This window comes from Tribolium madens, unplaced genomic scaffold (genome assembly GCF_015345945.1).
Source record: "Tribolium madens isolate multiple individuals breed KSU strain unplaced genomic scaffold, Tmad_KSU_1.1 Scaffold_91;HRSCAF=231;Tcas5.2_LG7, whole genome shotgun sequence".
Lineage (NCBI taxonomy): Eukaryota > Metazoa > Arthropoda > Insecta > Coleoptera > Tenebrionidae > Tribolium > Tribolium madens.
The window spans coordinates 4,411,524-4,425,578 of record NW_025401063.1 but is presented as its reverse complement, the minus strand read 5'-3'; the positions used below and the strand labels follow the sequence as shown (position 1 = coordinate 4,425,578).

The following is a 14,055-nucleotide window of genomic DNA, read 5'->3' as shown; positions in this document are numbered from 1 at the left end:
TACCCTAATTATTTTGGCTTTTTCTTGCAAGGTGAAACTTGCATAAAATCGAACCAAAACGTAGCGAATATGTTGATAAATCAACTGAATATAGGCATTCGGTGTAATTTAATTTAACGAAAATTTAAATATTTTTTTTAAAAAAAGATTACGGGTGGACTAAAAATTACAGAAAAATAACAAACACAATACTCCTTTCATATTTTTCTTGTTACACACAAAATTTAAAATTATTATTCAAAGACTAAAAAATTGAAGTTTCATCTGCCAGTTTGAATCGTTGCCACTTTCAGCCACAAAATTATATGTACATTTTATAGTTTTTTTACAAAAAAGAGGTCTTTTTGATACAACTTACCGTTTTAGAGCAAAATCAGTTTAAAATTTGTGTTACAGATTAAGAGGATAAAAATTAAAAATTAAATTCGTTTTACCGTTTAAAAATTTCGACAACTGATCTTTGAATTCGTTGTAATTTTATCTATTCTGCAGCCCTTTTAAAAACGCATCTCATTTAGGGGTTGTAGCTCGCTTAGATTTTGATACATGTTTTGATACATGTTCATAGGAAAATTTTGTCTTAAAATTTAATATTCTCTCACTTGTTTAAATTTGTAACAATAGAAACGGAACACCCTGTATAATGAGCATAATCCATTATGCATAGCCATCAAAATTGCAAACAGCAAGTGTATAAATCATCCGAGTGAATCAAARCCATTATGTGAGGATCAAATACGACATTTTATCTACGATTTTTTTATAGCACTTTTTATAACACTTTTATAACACTTTCTACAAAATTTATATTTATTATACTGAGAGTTCAGTGGTTTATGATAAGTCACTCACCAGTGACTTATAATAAGTGTGTGGGTGTAATTCTSGCAATCAACATCACACAATGTTGACAGATCTGTGATTTATGGTAAGTCACGGGTCTGATTTATGAGTATCATAATGCACCTTTGTCCACAATCAACATATTATGAAGATATAACTAACTATATACTGATTTCAAACGTATTATGACGTCTRTAAGCTACACGTGAGTTATAACCCATAACTCACGTGTGTGTTATACTTTATGAAGTATTTTTGAATAAAACCGAAAGAATTTGTTAGWTGTTGTTAGTTTTAAAACTCATATTCTTACATTTACACCAAGTTAAGTAAGTAAAACATGAATGCCACAATCAACTTCCAAGTTTCGTTGAAACATTGACATGTTAAATTGTTTTTAATTAAATTKGAATAATTTTGKGATTGATTGTGGATAAAACATTGTATTCCATTCTGTTTTAGTCGCATTTTATCCATTTAAGACTGACGYCCTCGCGATTAAAAATTTTTGCGTGAGTAAAATGCTTTTTTCCTACGACCATATTGAAACTAGATCATAACGCACAATTACATATGCGCGAAAATTGGCAATATCGTACGAGGTCGAAAACCTGTGCAATTTGTTTTCGCACTGTGTGTTAGAAATCTAACGCACAATTCACACTCGAATGTTTTGTATTTTTTCATTTGACGTATTTTTTTTTTGTATCCATTAAAAAAAATAAATCGTTATGAAAAAAATATGTTCGTAAGAAAAAAATTATTGATGGTCGTAGGAAACTTGCAGGAAAGTGTCTAATGCACTCGCAGTATTGCCTGCACTCGGCTAACGCCTCGTGCGCAACTTTCCCGCTTGTGCGTTATTTGTCACTTTCCGTGCTCGTTATGTAATATACTATTAATACACAATAAATAACTAATAGTTACGTAAATAACATACGTATTACTTAATGGTTTTGCCTCATTTAGAATTCGATTCACTCTTATCGAAAAAACTTATGAGAAGTGAAAAGCTGTATTCGGAAATCTTTCCAGTATTGATGGCAGATTTTTTTATGTGGAAAATGTTCCAAGTGTTTTATTCGGGTTTATACTTTTGTTTGTATAAAAATAAAATGATAATTCTTCAAAAAGCACATATTTCAATAAAGTTTTTTTCAAAATTTGCAGATATCAAAACACTTTCAGTTTTTTTTAAATTGTTATAAAGAAATTATTGATTTCATAACGACACGTATAGCAAACAAGACCAGCCTTAATAATGCTGCGCACATGACTAACACTAAATATGATTTACTGAAACATTATCTACCTAATCTGACCGAATTTGCGCCGCCACTGAACTAACTACCACTATTCAAGCGATACGGTTAATAATGAGATTTGCAGAACGGTATCTCGACTGTGTAATTTATTATCATTTCCAGAATCAAGAGATACAAAATATCTTCATTTAGGCACTCAAGAAATTTGAATAAATATTGTTATTTGGTTCAGGAACATCAAAATAGGCTGTAATTAAACCAAGACGTCAACAAACTTGGTGTTTAATTAAGACACTGATCGGTATTTACTAGTTTCGTGTATAAACAGTAGATAATTAGCTCGCTTTGGGATTTTTCAAAAAGAGAAAATCAATGGAGATGAGGGTTAAAACGGAAACTTTACTATTTATGGAAAATTTGTAAAAAAATAAAACCAGATTGGGGTTAAAATGAAATGCAAAATTAAAAAAAAACTAAATCAATAAAGAGTTGAAAGCTGAAACATTATTATTATTTATTAAAAATGTAATAAAATCGAAAACGGTTAGGTGAGACAAAGTCCGAAATAAGATGCAAAATTTTTTAAAAGTAACAATCAATTGAGAGTTTMAAAACTGAAACTTTATCATTTATAATTTGATAAATATAAAATAAAATCGAAGTTTGGTGAGATAGTGCCTACAATAACACGCAAAATTGGTGGAGGCGCCGGGAAATCKCTGAAATAATTCTTTTTAGCGTTTCCTCGTGTCCATTATTCAAATTTGACTTTTCATAACATTCAAATGCAAAGCCTTGTTTGAATAATACCACCCTCGTCACTGCCAGTCATTTTTCTCCGTATTTACATAATGTCAAATGCATGTTTGTCTTGAGTAATGGCAATCACAGCTTTGGAAGTATCGGAAAAGTAACGTAATTGGGAACAAATAAAATTAACGAGACTTGTCTTTTSTCCCGTAAAACAATATTTGCACAAAACGGTTAATTAAAACCCGATGCTGCAACCCTTATTAATCATCCCTCGTTTAAAAACGAAYAAAATCGCGTGATTTAAAAGATTAAATTGTCGCCACATGATGCGATTTACATTAAGTCTCACGCATACGTGACGCGATTTTAATAGGAAGTCAACAAACTCCACGRCACTCGTTTATTATAACTGGGGCTAGCAGAGGGTGATTTTTGGCGAGCGAACCAACGGCGAAAGCGAGGTTTTAAAATAAAAAGCCTTGTTGAAGTTGAAATCAACTTTTCTGATGTTAAAACCGTGACAGTCAAAATTCTCTCCCTAGAGAGAAAGAAATGAGCTTAACGACGAGAGCAAATATTTGCTCTCGTTACTAAGTCATCCTTATTATAAAAAAAATTTATTCACAATCACAGGTTACAAACCTTTAGGAGGTTGGGAAATTTGTGATTACATCTCGTAGTCGGGAAGTAATTTAGGAAGCATTACTAAGGTTACGAACCCATCAAATGTTAAAAACTTAATTTATTTGCTTAGCGAGTATGTCAAWGCATCTACTTTGAGAGAAAAACAGATATTTTTTATTTAAAAAATTGTGATAGTAAATAAAATAATATACAAACCTCGGTGGAAATGTTCATTACCCGTTGGACTTTATATCCAATCTACCAGGTGAATAAAAAGTATGGAACTAAATGTTTTTTGCTTAAACTATTTATTTTTTGGAAAAACTAAGTGATGAAGAATAACTATAATAATGTGATGTTTTATCAAAAATAAAAATTTTAGAAATTTTCTTTTGTTTTCGAGTTCTACAAAATTTTTATTTTTTTTAAATGGCAACCCACTATAAATCCATCTTTCTTATGAAGGTTTTGCTTTACTTTATATTTAATTTTTTCATTTTTTTTAAATTGCAATTTTGACAAGAAATCGCATAACTCAAAAACAAAACAAAATTTCGTTCTCAAAATACGGTCACAGTTTTTATATTACTTTAATATAAAAATGCTTAAAAAAAACGCTTGGTCCTATACTTTATATTCACCCTGTATGAGCCCTCAGGATAATGACACATTTCCCACCTCGCATATAATCTAGTAATTWTTCACAATCACTATTGAAAATTCGTCATTTTATCCCATGGGTAGTAATATTTCAAAAATTAATATGCAGGATTGCCAACGTTAATGTTACCAGATTTTCTGGTCCAGTGATTTCACTGTCACTTTCACAAATACTGATAAACAACAATTATAGTGATTGAAAAGTTTGTTTAATTAGGAAAACCGAATTTCTTTTTGACATTTATGTACATATTGAGTAACATCAAAGTATTGAGAAACATCAAATGTCAAAAATCGAATTTATTACCACAGCCTTACACTGTACATGAATGCATCAATGCAAATTTTATTACAAATATTTTATTAAAAAAATGTGATTGTGAATCAAATAGTATACAAACYTCGCTGGTATGTAATTACSCTCTCGGTTGTAATATACTATTACTTGAACACCAAACTTTAAACGCATAATTGATACTGTATTATCTTCTAGAGTAAATTTTGTATTGCTTTGGAAGCTGCATTCTTGCAGCTTAACGCTTTTTACAAATTTTTACAAAAATGTTTGTTCTTGACTCGTTGTTAACCTCATTGTCAACAAACTGTTTTATTGTTGACATGGTGTGATTTCAAAGTATGCTAATTTTGTGCTAATTTTTAAATTAAAAAAAAATAGTATACGGGCTGAGTCACATCGTTAATTAATTTATTAATTAATTTATTTCCAAAAAAAAAACTGATGGTTTATTCAAAAAAAATTCTTTAATACTTTAAGTCTAACATTTTTTTAACAAAAAGTGTAAGGTTAACAAAAATTTTTTTTGCACAGAAACAATTCTTGTAACAAGTCCGTTGTCTAGAAAAAAAATTGTTACTATGTTTATCTCGTAAGTATAAACAATTGATTTATATTCAAAAAATGTTTAATTGCATTTTAATTGCAATTGCACATCTATAAATTTATTTGCCAAAAAAATTGATAGTTTCCCTAGAAAAAAATCGTTTTCAGACTTCTAAACCACCCTGTATAATAAAGACCCTGGCCGATTTTCAGACGCAACCCTAAATACATTCTCAGATGACCATGCATTACTTGATATACTGTTTGAAACTTTTCAAAGTTATGAAGCTATCTGCGATAGCTTTGACAGTTTTAATAGCTTGGACTCCTACGGTGTACATGTTAGTTTTTTTGTCGTTTGAATACATTTCGAATTCAAAGGGAAATAAAAGTGGAATTTTTGACACTGTCAAATTTAATGCATGACATATCAACAATCACTTTGATTTAAAATTAATAATTTAAATTTTGCGTCTGAAAATCGGTTTATTATAAATGACTCATCCTGTATAATTATACTACTAGAGAAAAATGCTATTATTTTTTTGGTATTTTGTACGGCACCTCAAAAATAATTGTGCATTTGTCTCCCTTTATATACGATATACTATTTTTGTATTTTTTTGATTAAACTGAACCTTCCAAAACTTTAATAAAAAACTGTCTAAATAAAAGCAATGTGTTAATGACATCGAGTTTAGTTTCCCATTGTGTATTGTGTGACATAACACGATTTGTTAAGGGAATATAATAATGACAGTTAGGATCATTAAAGAGCTTAATTACTGCGGTGACATTATGCTATTATGTGAACAGTTGTTAAATTGCTGTACTGTGCCCATTTCCTATTCCCCCCTAGCCACAAAACACTTTTCTTATACAGTATGTCCCCGTATGTTACAAGAGGAAATTTTTTTTATCTTTGATTTTACGCCAAAACTGCAAAGGAAAAAAAGTTTTTGCTTTACTTGAAACCAGGTAATCTGTAATTAAAACTTCATTATTCTAACTCAGTAGAAAGAAAAGTTCATTTTTCTCTTGATTTTGGACTTAATTTTCCTCTGCTTTTTAAGTCTTATCACATTGGCGGTTTTAATTATTTGACAACTATATGTCACTTTGACAATTAATTTATTAATTAAATAATGATAGTTCTTGTTAAAAATGACTGGTTTTTACCTTAAAGCTGTTTCTTTGAGTTGCTGTTTATTAAAATTATGTTTTTCACAAACATTTTTGTTATTTAACTTGCGTAAACTTATTTGTCAAAGTGACATACAGTTTTCAAATAATTAATACCGCCAATGTGATAAGACTTAAAAAGCAGAGAAAAATGAACTTTTCTTTCTACTGAGTTAGAATAATGACGTTTTAATTACAGGTTTGCTGGTTTTAAGTAAAGCAAAAACTTTTTTCCTTTGCAGTTTTGGCGTAAAATCAAAGATACAAATTTTTTTTCCTCTTGTAAACTCAATCCGGGGTCATACTGTAGATAATGAATTCGGAAAATATATTTGATTTTTGTGACCTGGAAATTCTGCTGACAACACAAATAAATATTTGTTTTGATTAAACGAAAATGTCTTAATTGCCTTTTTTATTTCGGTTCATAACGGATTATTTTAATACAAAATTTTATTTATAGCAAACTGAATCACGCAATATTTAATGGCTTAGTAAATTAGCATTTTTATTGGTGTGATAGAGAAAAATTTCATTAAATATGTTTTAAAATTTATGATTTTCCGTGTATTACCGGTTCACTTAGCACCCAGATCCGCGTTTCTGTCGTATCTCCAGGGTGAAAAACGAGAAAATGGAAAAAGGAAATGTTAATTGCTCAATCTTTCAGTCTCGACGAAAAAAATTACGATTTTTAATGGAAATGGTAGCGACTTAATTTGTGAGAGATGAATTCGAAATAACATCAAGGTGCAAAAATTTGTTTTGTGATTGGATGTCAAAGCTCGTTTTAATATAAACAGCAATGACTTTTTTTTCAATAACAGGAGCAATATATCGATTTTATACGCTATCTGTTTCACAGCCTGTTCATGTGAAGCTTTCTGTTATAAAAGCCGTGTAATTCGCTCTAATTAAATCACTAGACGGTTATGAATCTATGCGTGAATATCATGGTTTCAGGTTAATTGCCGGCGGAAGCGTTGCAACGTTTCAGCCCCAATTTTATTTCACTTAAATAATTCAATATTGCCAAATTAAATTATACAGGATGTCCCATCGAGTTGAAAAAGTCCATTAGTGACTTTTACTACTAATCTAGTGCATCACCTAAAATTATTTTTAACCATACAGCATGTCCCAAAAATAAGTTACGATACAAACTTGTGTTTTTTTAAATGAAACACCGTATATTTCTTTGCATTTTTGGATGTAGCCTTTTAAAACAATGTTTTTACGCTAAACTTTTATTAGTCGATTTCGCTTAGTTTTAGAAATAAGACGTTTTTTTGACGAAACATGCACTTTTTAAAAGTTTATTACACAAAAACTAAGACAGCTAAAACATTTTTTTTCTTTCTTCTGCTAAGAAGAAAGTACAAAATTAAAAATTTAGCAATTTTTTAGTGTTTTGCATTTGTAAAGATTAATAAATTGAGAAGTTTGTTAAAAGTTAAATAACTTTAAAAAGTTTAATGGAACACCTCTATTTTTTTATTTTTGTGATAAATTGGCTATCTAAAAAAATTAACTTTTAATGTCTGGAATTGATAAATGAAAAAATATTTAACACGTAAAATAAAGRATAATGGATTCAGTTTAATACAAATGTGATTATTAAGTGATATTTCTTCCATCTCTTGTGCAACTGTGCACTTTTTGGCTACTGAAACAAAAGTAATATTTTTTTATGTTTAACTTTAAATATCTTTTTAGTTTTTGATTATAAAAGTAAATAATTTTAGAAAGACAATCTTTTAAATGCAAAAAACAATAAATAGGGTGTTCCATTTAAGTTTTGTAAGTTATTGAACTTTTAACAAACGCCTTCATTTTTGTATCTTTGCAAATGCAACACACTAAAAAAATTTTACAACCTTATAGCTTGTATCTTCTTCTTTGCGGTAGTAAAAAAAATGTCTCTAGATGTCTTAGTTCTTGTGTAATAAATTTTTAAAAAGTGCATGTTTTCGCCAAATAAAACGTCTTATTTTTAAAACTAAGCAAAATCGACCAATAAAAGTTTAGTTTATAAAACATTGTCATAAAAATCTACATCCAAAAACATATGGTGTTTCATTTAAAAAAAACACAAGTTTGTATTGTAACTTATTTTTGAGGCACGCTGTCCGAATAGGGAATCTCCGAAACTAAGAGGTTCAGCCAAAAACGAGTAATACATTCTGGGGCTAATTTTTTGAGAAAATAATATTGGTTAAAACCGCATCCAGCTATCGTCTTTTGTTTTCGACTTATAGACAAGAATTGACATTCCAGCGAAATCTAAAAAAATTTATATCTTCGTTATTATAGAAGAAACAGATTTGAAATGAAGACATTATGCWGGCACTTTTTTACGTAGAATTTAATAATGTGGTTAACAATTTTTTCAGTTGTTTGTTTTGTCGTAATAAAATAAATTTGTATTTTTTTAAATGGGAAACATAGATGATTATGTCATATTCAAAAAGCTTGTTTTTTTTCTTATCTAAAAATATATATTTGTAACAAATTATTATAATACATTTTTAGCAAAAAATTATCTTTGATTTTTGTTCGCAGTTGGCCATGAAAAAATGTTGCAWCTTCAACTAAAAGGATTTAAACTATATTATTCAACCAGTGTCACTAATGAAAGAGTTTTCTAAGTACTAAATAATGAAAAAAATGCAAAATAAATCGTAAATCAACTTATTGGCGACTAATAACATTTCTTTGTTTTKAAATAAGCTAACATTACCATTGCAACTTCTAGTGACACAGAGTGTTGTAAAAAAAGCCGCTTTAATTCTTCAATAAAATATATTTTATATGACACAAAAATGACGATATGACTATTCAAATACCCAAATTCCGTCTATGTGGAACGTTATCCTACCTCCATTAGACCATCAAAAAATGTTTTTTTCTAATTGTGTTGACTGTTGACACATTTGTTTTTCCTATTTTTGGATTTTTTTAAAATATGTAATAATTTTGTTCTGAGGCGCTTGCATATTTGTTCAATACTTCTACCGTATCGTATTTTTTTAATTTTTATAATTTTATCTATTTTTTCATCTATTTTACAGTTCACAAAACTCTTATTGATTATTATTTACACATTTGGAGTGAAATAGTTTTTTCATGGCCAACTATTATCAAACAAAATATATATTTCATTTTTTAAGTATAATTATAAAAAAATATTCTGTTACAAATATATATTTTTTAAATCAGAAAAAAATAAGCTTTTCGAAATTGCCATAGCCGCCTATGATTTTCATTAAAAAAAATACAAGTTTATCTTATTACGCTAAACCAATAACTGAAAAAAATTGTTAACTACATTATTAAGTTCCTCGTTAAAAAGTGGCTTATAATGTCTTTGTTTCAAATCTGTATCTTCTATAATAACAAAGATATGATTTTTTTTAGATTTCGCCAAAATGTCAATTTTTGTCTATAAGTCGAAAACAAAAGACGATAGCGAGATGCGGTTTTAAGCAATATTATTTTCTCAAAAAATGAGCTCCAGAATGTATCACTCGTTTTTGGCTAAACATATTAGTTTCGGAGATTCCCTATTCGGACATCCAAAATGTAGCACCCTGTATAGTTGAAAATAATTTTAGGCGATGAACTAGATTAGTATCTATCAATGTCCTATATATATATTTTTTAATTTTAGCATTCAAAGGTCAGCAATGGTCTTTTTCAACTCGCTGGGACACCCTGTATTATTTTTACTGGTGGTARCTTTACAAATTTTAGTTTCTAAATAAATAATTCACGAGATAATTTCAGGAATATTTCACGTGATTTTTTGAAATTCCTGGCGTTTTTTTGCAAATGTAATTAATTTCGACAGAAAAGAAATATAGTACTTAGAAGTTAATTACGGTTTCAGAGCCAGTAACGTGTCTGGAGAGCGCTCGCCTTTCGATGGTTCCTGCTGTGGTTCTGGCTATCACACCGTCGATTCCACCCCCCTGGGCTCTCCTGAAGAGATGGAAGTGCCCAAGTATCGAGTGGTGATGTTGGGCGATTCGGGKGTCGGGAAAACTGCTCTCGTATCGCAATTTATGACCTCCGAATACATGAACACTTACGACGCAAGTTTGGGTAAGTTGGGATAATGGGGTTGGAAAGAGGGATTAGAGGGCAAAAAACGAAAAAACTTCGTTTCGCATTTTAAAAATATTATAAGAAAAAGAGACAATAAGAAGAGAATCTTGAAATAATTTTTATCCGCAAACGTCACAAAAGTACCCAAGAAAAGTTTTACCTTTCAGCCATGGAGTAAAAAATTTTATTTTTGCGCCCAAGCGTTTTTACTTTTACCATAACATTATTGACATTTATCAATGTTGTTTCTTTCTTCTGTTTTTCACAGGGGTACATTGTAGATCATCACAATTTGACATTTTGCACTACTAACTGCACTAGTTAAATAAATGAACACTTTCGAAAATCTCAACAAAAATTCCGATACTGACGCCTGATCTTTGTTTATAAGTGTTGTTATGATTTCATTACTTGAAAAGCAGCCTGATTATTTTGTTCATTTACTTGTTATTTAAGAATTGCTCTTTACTCCCACTATGTTCGGCAAAATAAACGTTCAGATTAGCCAGATAAACCATCACTTTTACTACTATTAACATAATGTACTTCTAGCCCGTTTTTAATTAAAACGTATCAAGTATGTCGCAAAATTTAGCTAAAAAAGCCAAAAAACATCAAATCAAATCTCAATTATTCCTCAAAATTTTGTCAAAATAAGCCTAAAAACAAATCATGTTGAAACTGACGCAATGTTAGGCTGTTTTAAGCGATTTAGCTTGCTTTTTACAAAAGCAACTCTCTAATTTCGCAAAATTTCATGCAAATATGGTAAAACAATAATAAAATCACACTAAAATTGACTCTATTTTGACTTCTAATAAAAGACTTATCTTGTTTTTGAACAAAAAACTCACTTATTATGCAGTTTCATAAAAATAATAAAATAAATAATTAAAATTTAAATTGTTTTGACCTTTCTTTGAACGATTTACTTCTTTTTTTGACAAAAAACTAATTTTTTACAAAATTTTGTCAAAAATATTCAAGTTATGTCACAATTGGCATAACTGTAGCCCGTTTAACTTGTGATTGATTAAAAAAATTCATAAAAAAATATCTAACAAAACATTAATAAAACTTTCTTCCAACAATTTAGCTTGTATTTGACCGAAAGACTTACTTACATCACAAAATTTTCTAAAATTGAACCTAAAACTAACCAAATTATATCTCTTTTTCAAACTACTTCTTCGTTTTTAAGCGGTTTAGTTCAACAACAATTTAGCTCATTTTTAACAGAAAAACTTACTACTTATATCACAATTTTTTTTTCAGATCAAACCTAAAAAACTCAAATTATATTAAAATTAACATTATTTTGCATGTTTTAGCAATGCAGCTGTTTTTTGACTAAAAAACTTGCTGATTATTTAAAATTTTATAAAATTACCAATTGTGACGTTGCTTTAATCTCTTTTAAACGATTTTGCCCGTTTTTGTCCAAAAAACTTCTTATTACTTTGAAAAATTCATAGAAACATGCCACCCAAAATTCGCCAAATAATATCACATGTGACATTATTTTTGTTTGCTTTTCCTAACAATTTAATTCCTTTTTGGAACAAAGAACTCACTTTTTTGCCAAATTTTGATAAACTAAACTGAATCTACAAATAACCAAATTCAATAAAAAAAATATATATACCTAAAAATCACCGAAACATATTAAAACTAAAATATTTAGAAAATTTAGCCCGTTTTCAACCAAAAATTTGAGTTATTTTGCAAAATTTTATGGGTTTGAATAAGATGATATAGTGGGCATTGGAAAGTGCGATTAAAGAGGAAAAAACGAAAAGGTTTCGTTTTGAATTTAATGAAATAAATCATAAAAAAATTATTWAAAAAAAGCCAACAAGAAGAGAAGCTAGGAATAATTTTTTTTCATAAAACTAAATTTCGCAGCATGGATTTTCGTGTTTTCCCCCGAATTAAGTTCAGTATTTCATGTGAAGTAAATATGGCATCAAATTTGTAGACGTCTCAACAAATAAGAGTCATTTATAACAGGGTATTCCCATTAGACAATGTAGTATGAATTATTTCATGACATATTCACATTTATTTTTGATTATAATTTCCCGGTCGTTTCYCACACGAATTTTCTATTAACTAAAAATAATAATTTAAATAATAAGTCACTTCGGTCCGCTGATTTCCGCAGTTCTTAAAGTCCTCAGGTGGAAATGGGGTGGAAATTCACTCCAATTTGCAAATGAAATGACGGCGCTTTTCTTTCAAGTGGTCGCTTGAAAATTCGCTTACGGAAAATTCTTTTAATGACGGAAAAGACAAAAAGTACCGCTTAAAAAGATTAACAGGCCACTTCTGAAAAAATCCCCAAGTGTTGTGTTCACAATCCTGAAACTAATGCCAGTTGATTATTTCCAGATGACGAGTTCGGAGAGAGAACAGTTTCGGTCCTCCTCGACGGCGAGGAATCAGAGATGATTTTTATAGATCACCCGTCGTCTGAAATGTCGGTGAGTGAAAAATTCTGAAATAAGTCTCTTGACCTTGCACAAAATCCGATTTGTGAGGGGAAAACTAGACGGTTTTTGCGTATGGAGAGTTGAGGGATAAGTGGGGAGTCAGATGCAAGAAAAAACGTTAAACACAGTCGACAAAGGAGCGCAAAATGTGTGATAGACCTTTTGTGGGCCCTCAAGGGAAAACTCGAAATTTTGTAGCGAACTGAAGTTATGTCGGACAAAACCCTCTTAAGAAAGTTTGCGTGGGGAGGACCGACATGGGCGGCTGAAACGAAAAATATGTGTGAGAAAACTAACACATTTTTTATTTTGGAGTCTCCTCAATAATTAAACAAAAATTCTAAAATTCTTTACAAAAAAAATGAAATCGACTAATTTTGGAAGAAAGTCAAATTAAAACAAGAAAAAAGAACCAATAAGAAGGTACATAATTCAGTTTAAGGAAAGAGGTTAAGATCTGCTTGTTTTAGTTAAAAAAGACGATTAAATAAAAATCAATTAAAATAAAAAATATTCTAAAACAATTTTTTAAAATAAAAATTATTTTAGGACACATTTTTGGCAAAGTTTTTATGTTAGTTCTAAACTTTTCAATTATATTTTGCAACAAAATAAAATCAAATATCGGCTATTGACACTGCAAATTATACAAAAACTAAAAACGGAAGGCCATTAAGAAAAACAATGTAAAACTAATTCCAGTTCCAAAACAATTCCACAGAAATTCCAGTAATTTGAAAATCCATCGTAAATTCATTGTTTTCAGATTACTTCCTTCATTTCCAAATTAATTCCTGTAGTTCCAAGTTGATTCCGATAGTTGTAAGCAATTTAACGCAATTTTAAAAGAAAATTGTTTCCAATAATAAAAAAAAGAATTCCAGTAATTACCAAAACTTTTTACTGAAATTCTAGTAATTCTCATCCATTGTTTTTAGATTAATTCCAAAATAAGTTTTGTAATTCCAACTGAATTTCCGGAATTCCAAATTAATTCAGATAGTTCTAAGAAATTCATTCAAAAGAAATTATCTGATTATTTTCTGTCAGTCAATCGTAATGACAAAAAATTTCAAATCGACCAAAAGCATCAAAATTACACTATTTGTTAGTAGAGTTAATTACAGCGACTATTTTTTCACGAATGTGAAACATAGTTTAAACATAGTTTACAAAATAATCACACCCTAGTTAATTTTTTTTATAATTTCAACTAGATTAACACTCATCTTTGTTGCTATTAAAATTTTTACAAAATTAAAAATTAAAAATTTAATTTTTAAAAGTT

General features: G+C 29.3%; 1 protein-coding gene across 3 annotated transcripts in view; it reads left to right on the top strand.

The window, feature by feature from the left end:
* The window catches only part of LOC123010647, a 57,027-nt gene that overhangs the window by 36,140 nt on the left and 6,832 nt on the right, over nt 1-14,055 (top strand). For all 3 annotated transcript variants that reach the window (XM_044407713.1, XM_044407715.1, XM_044407712.1), the window contains exons 5-6: nt 10,058-10,272; nt 12,667-12,758. In XM_044407713.1, the coding sequence (XP_044263648.1) occupies nt 10,058-10,272; nt 12,667-12,758 (307 nt within the window). The remainder of the gene's footprint in view (nt 1-10,057; nt 10,273-12,666; nt 12,759-14,055) is intronic.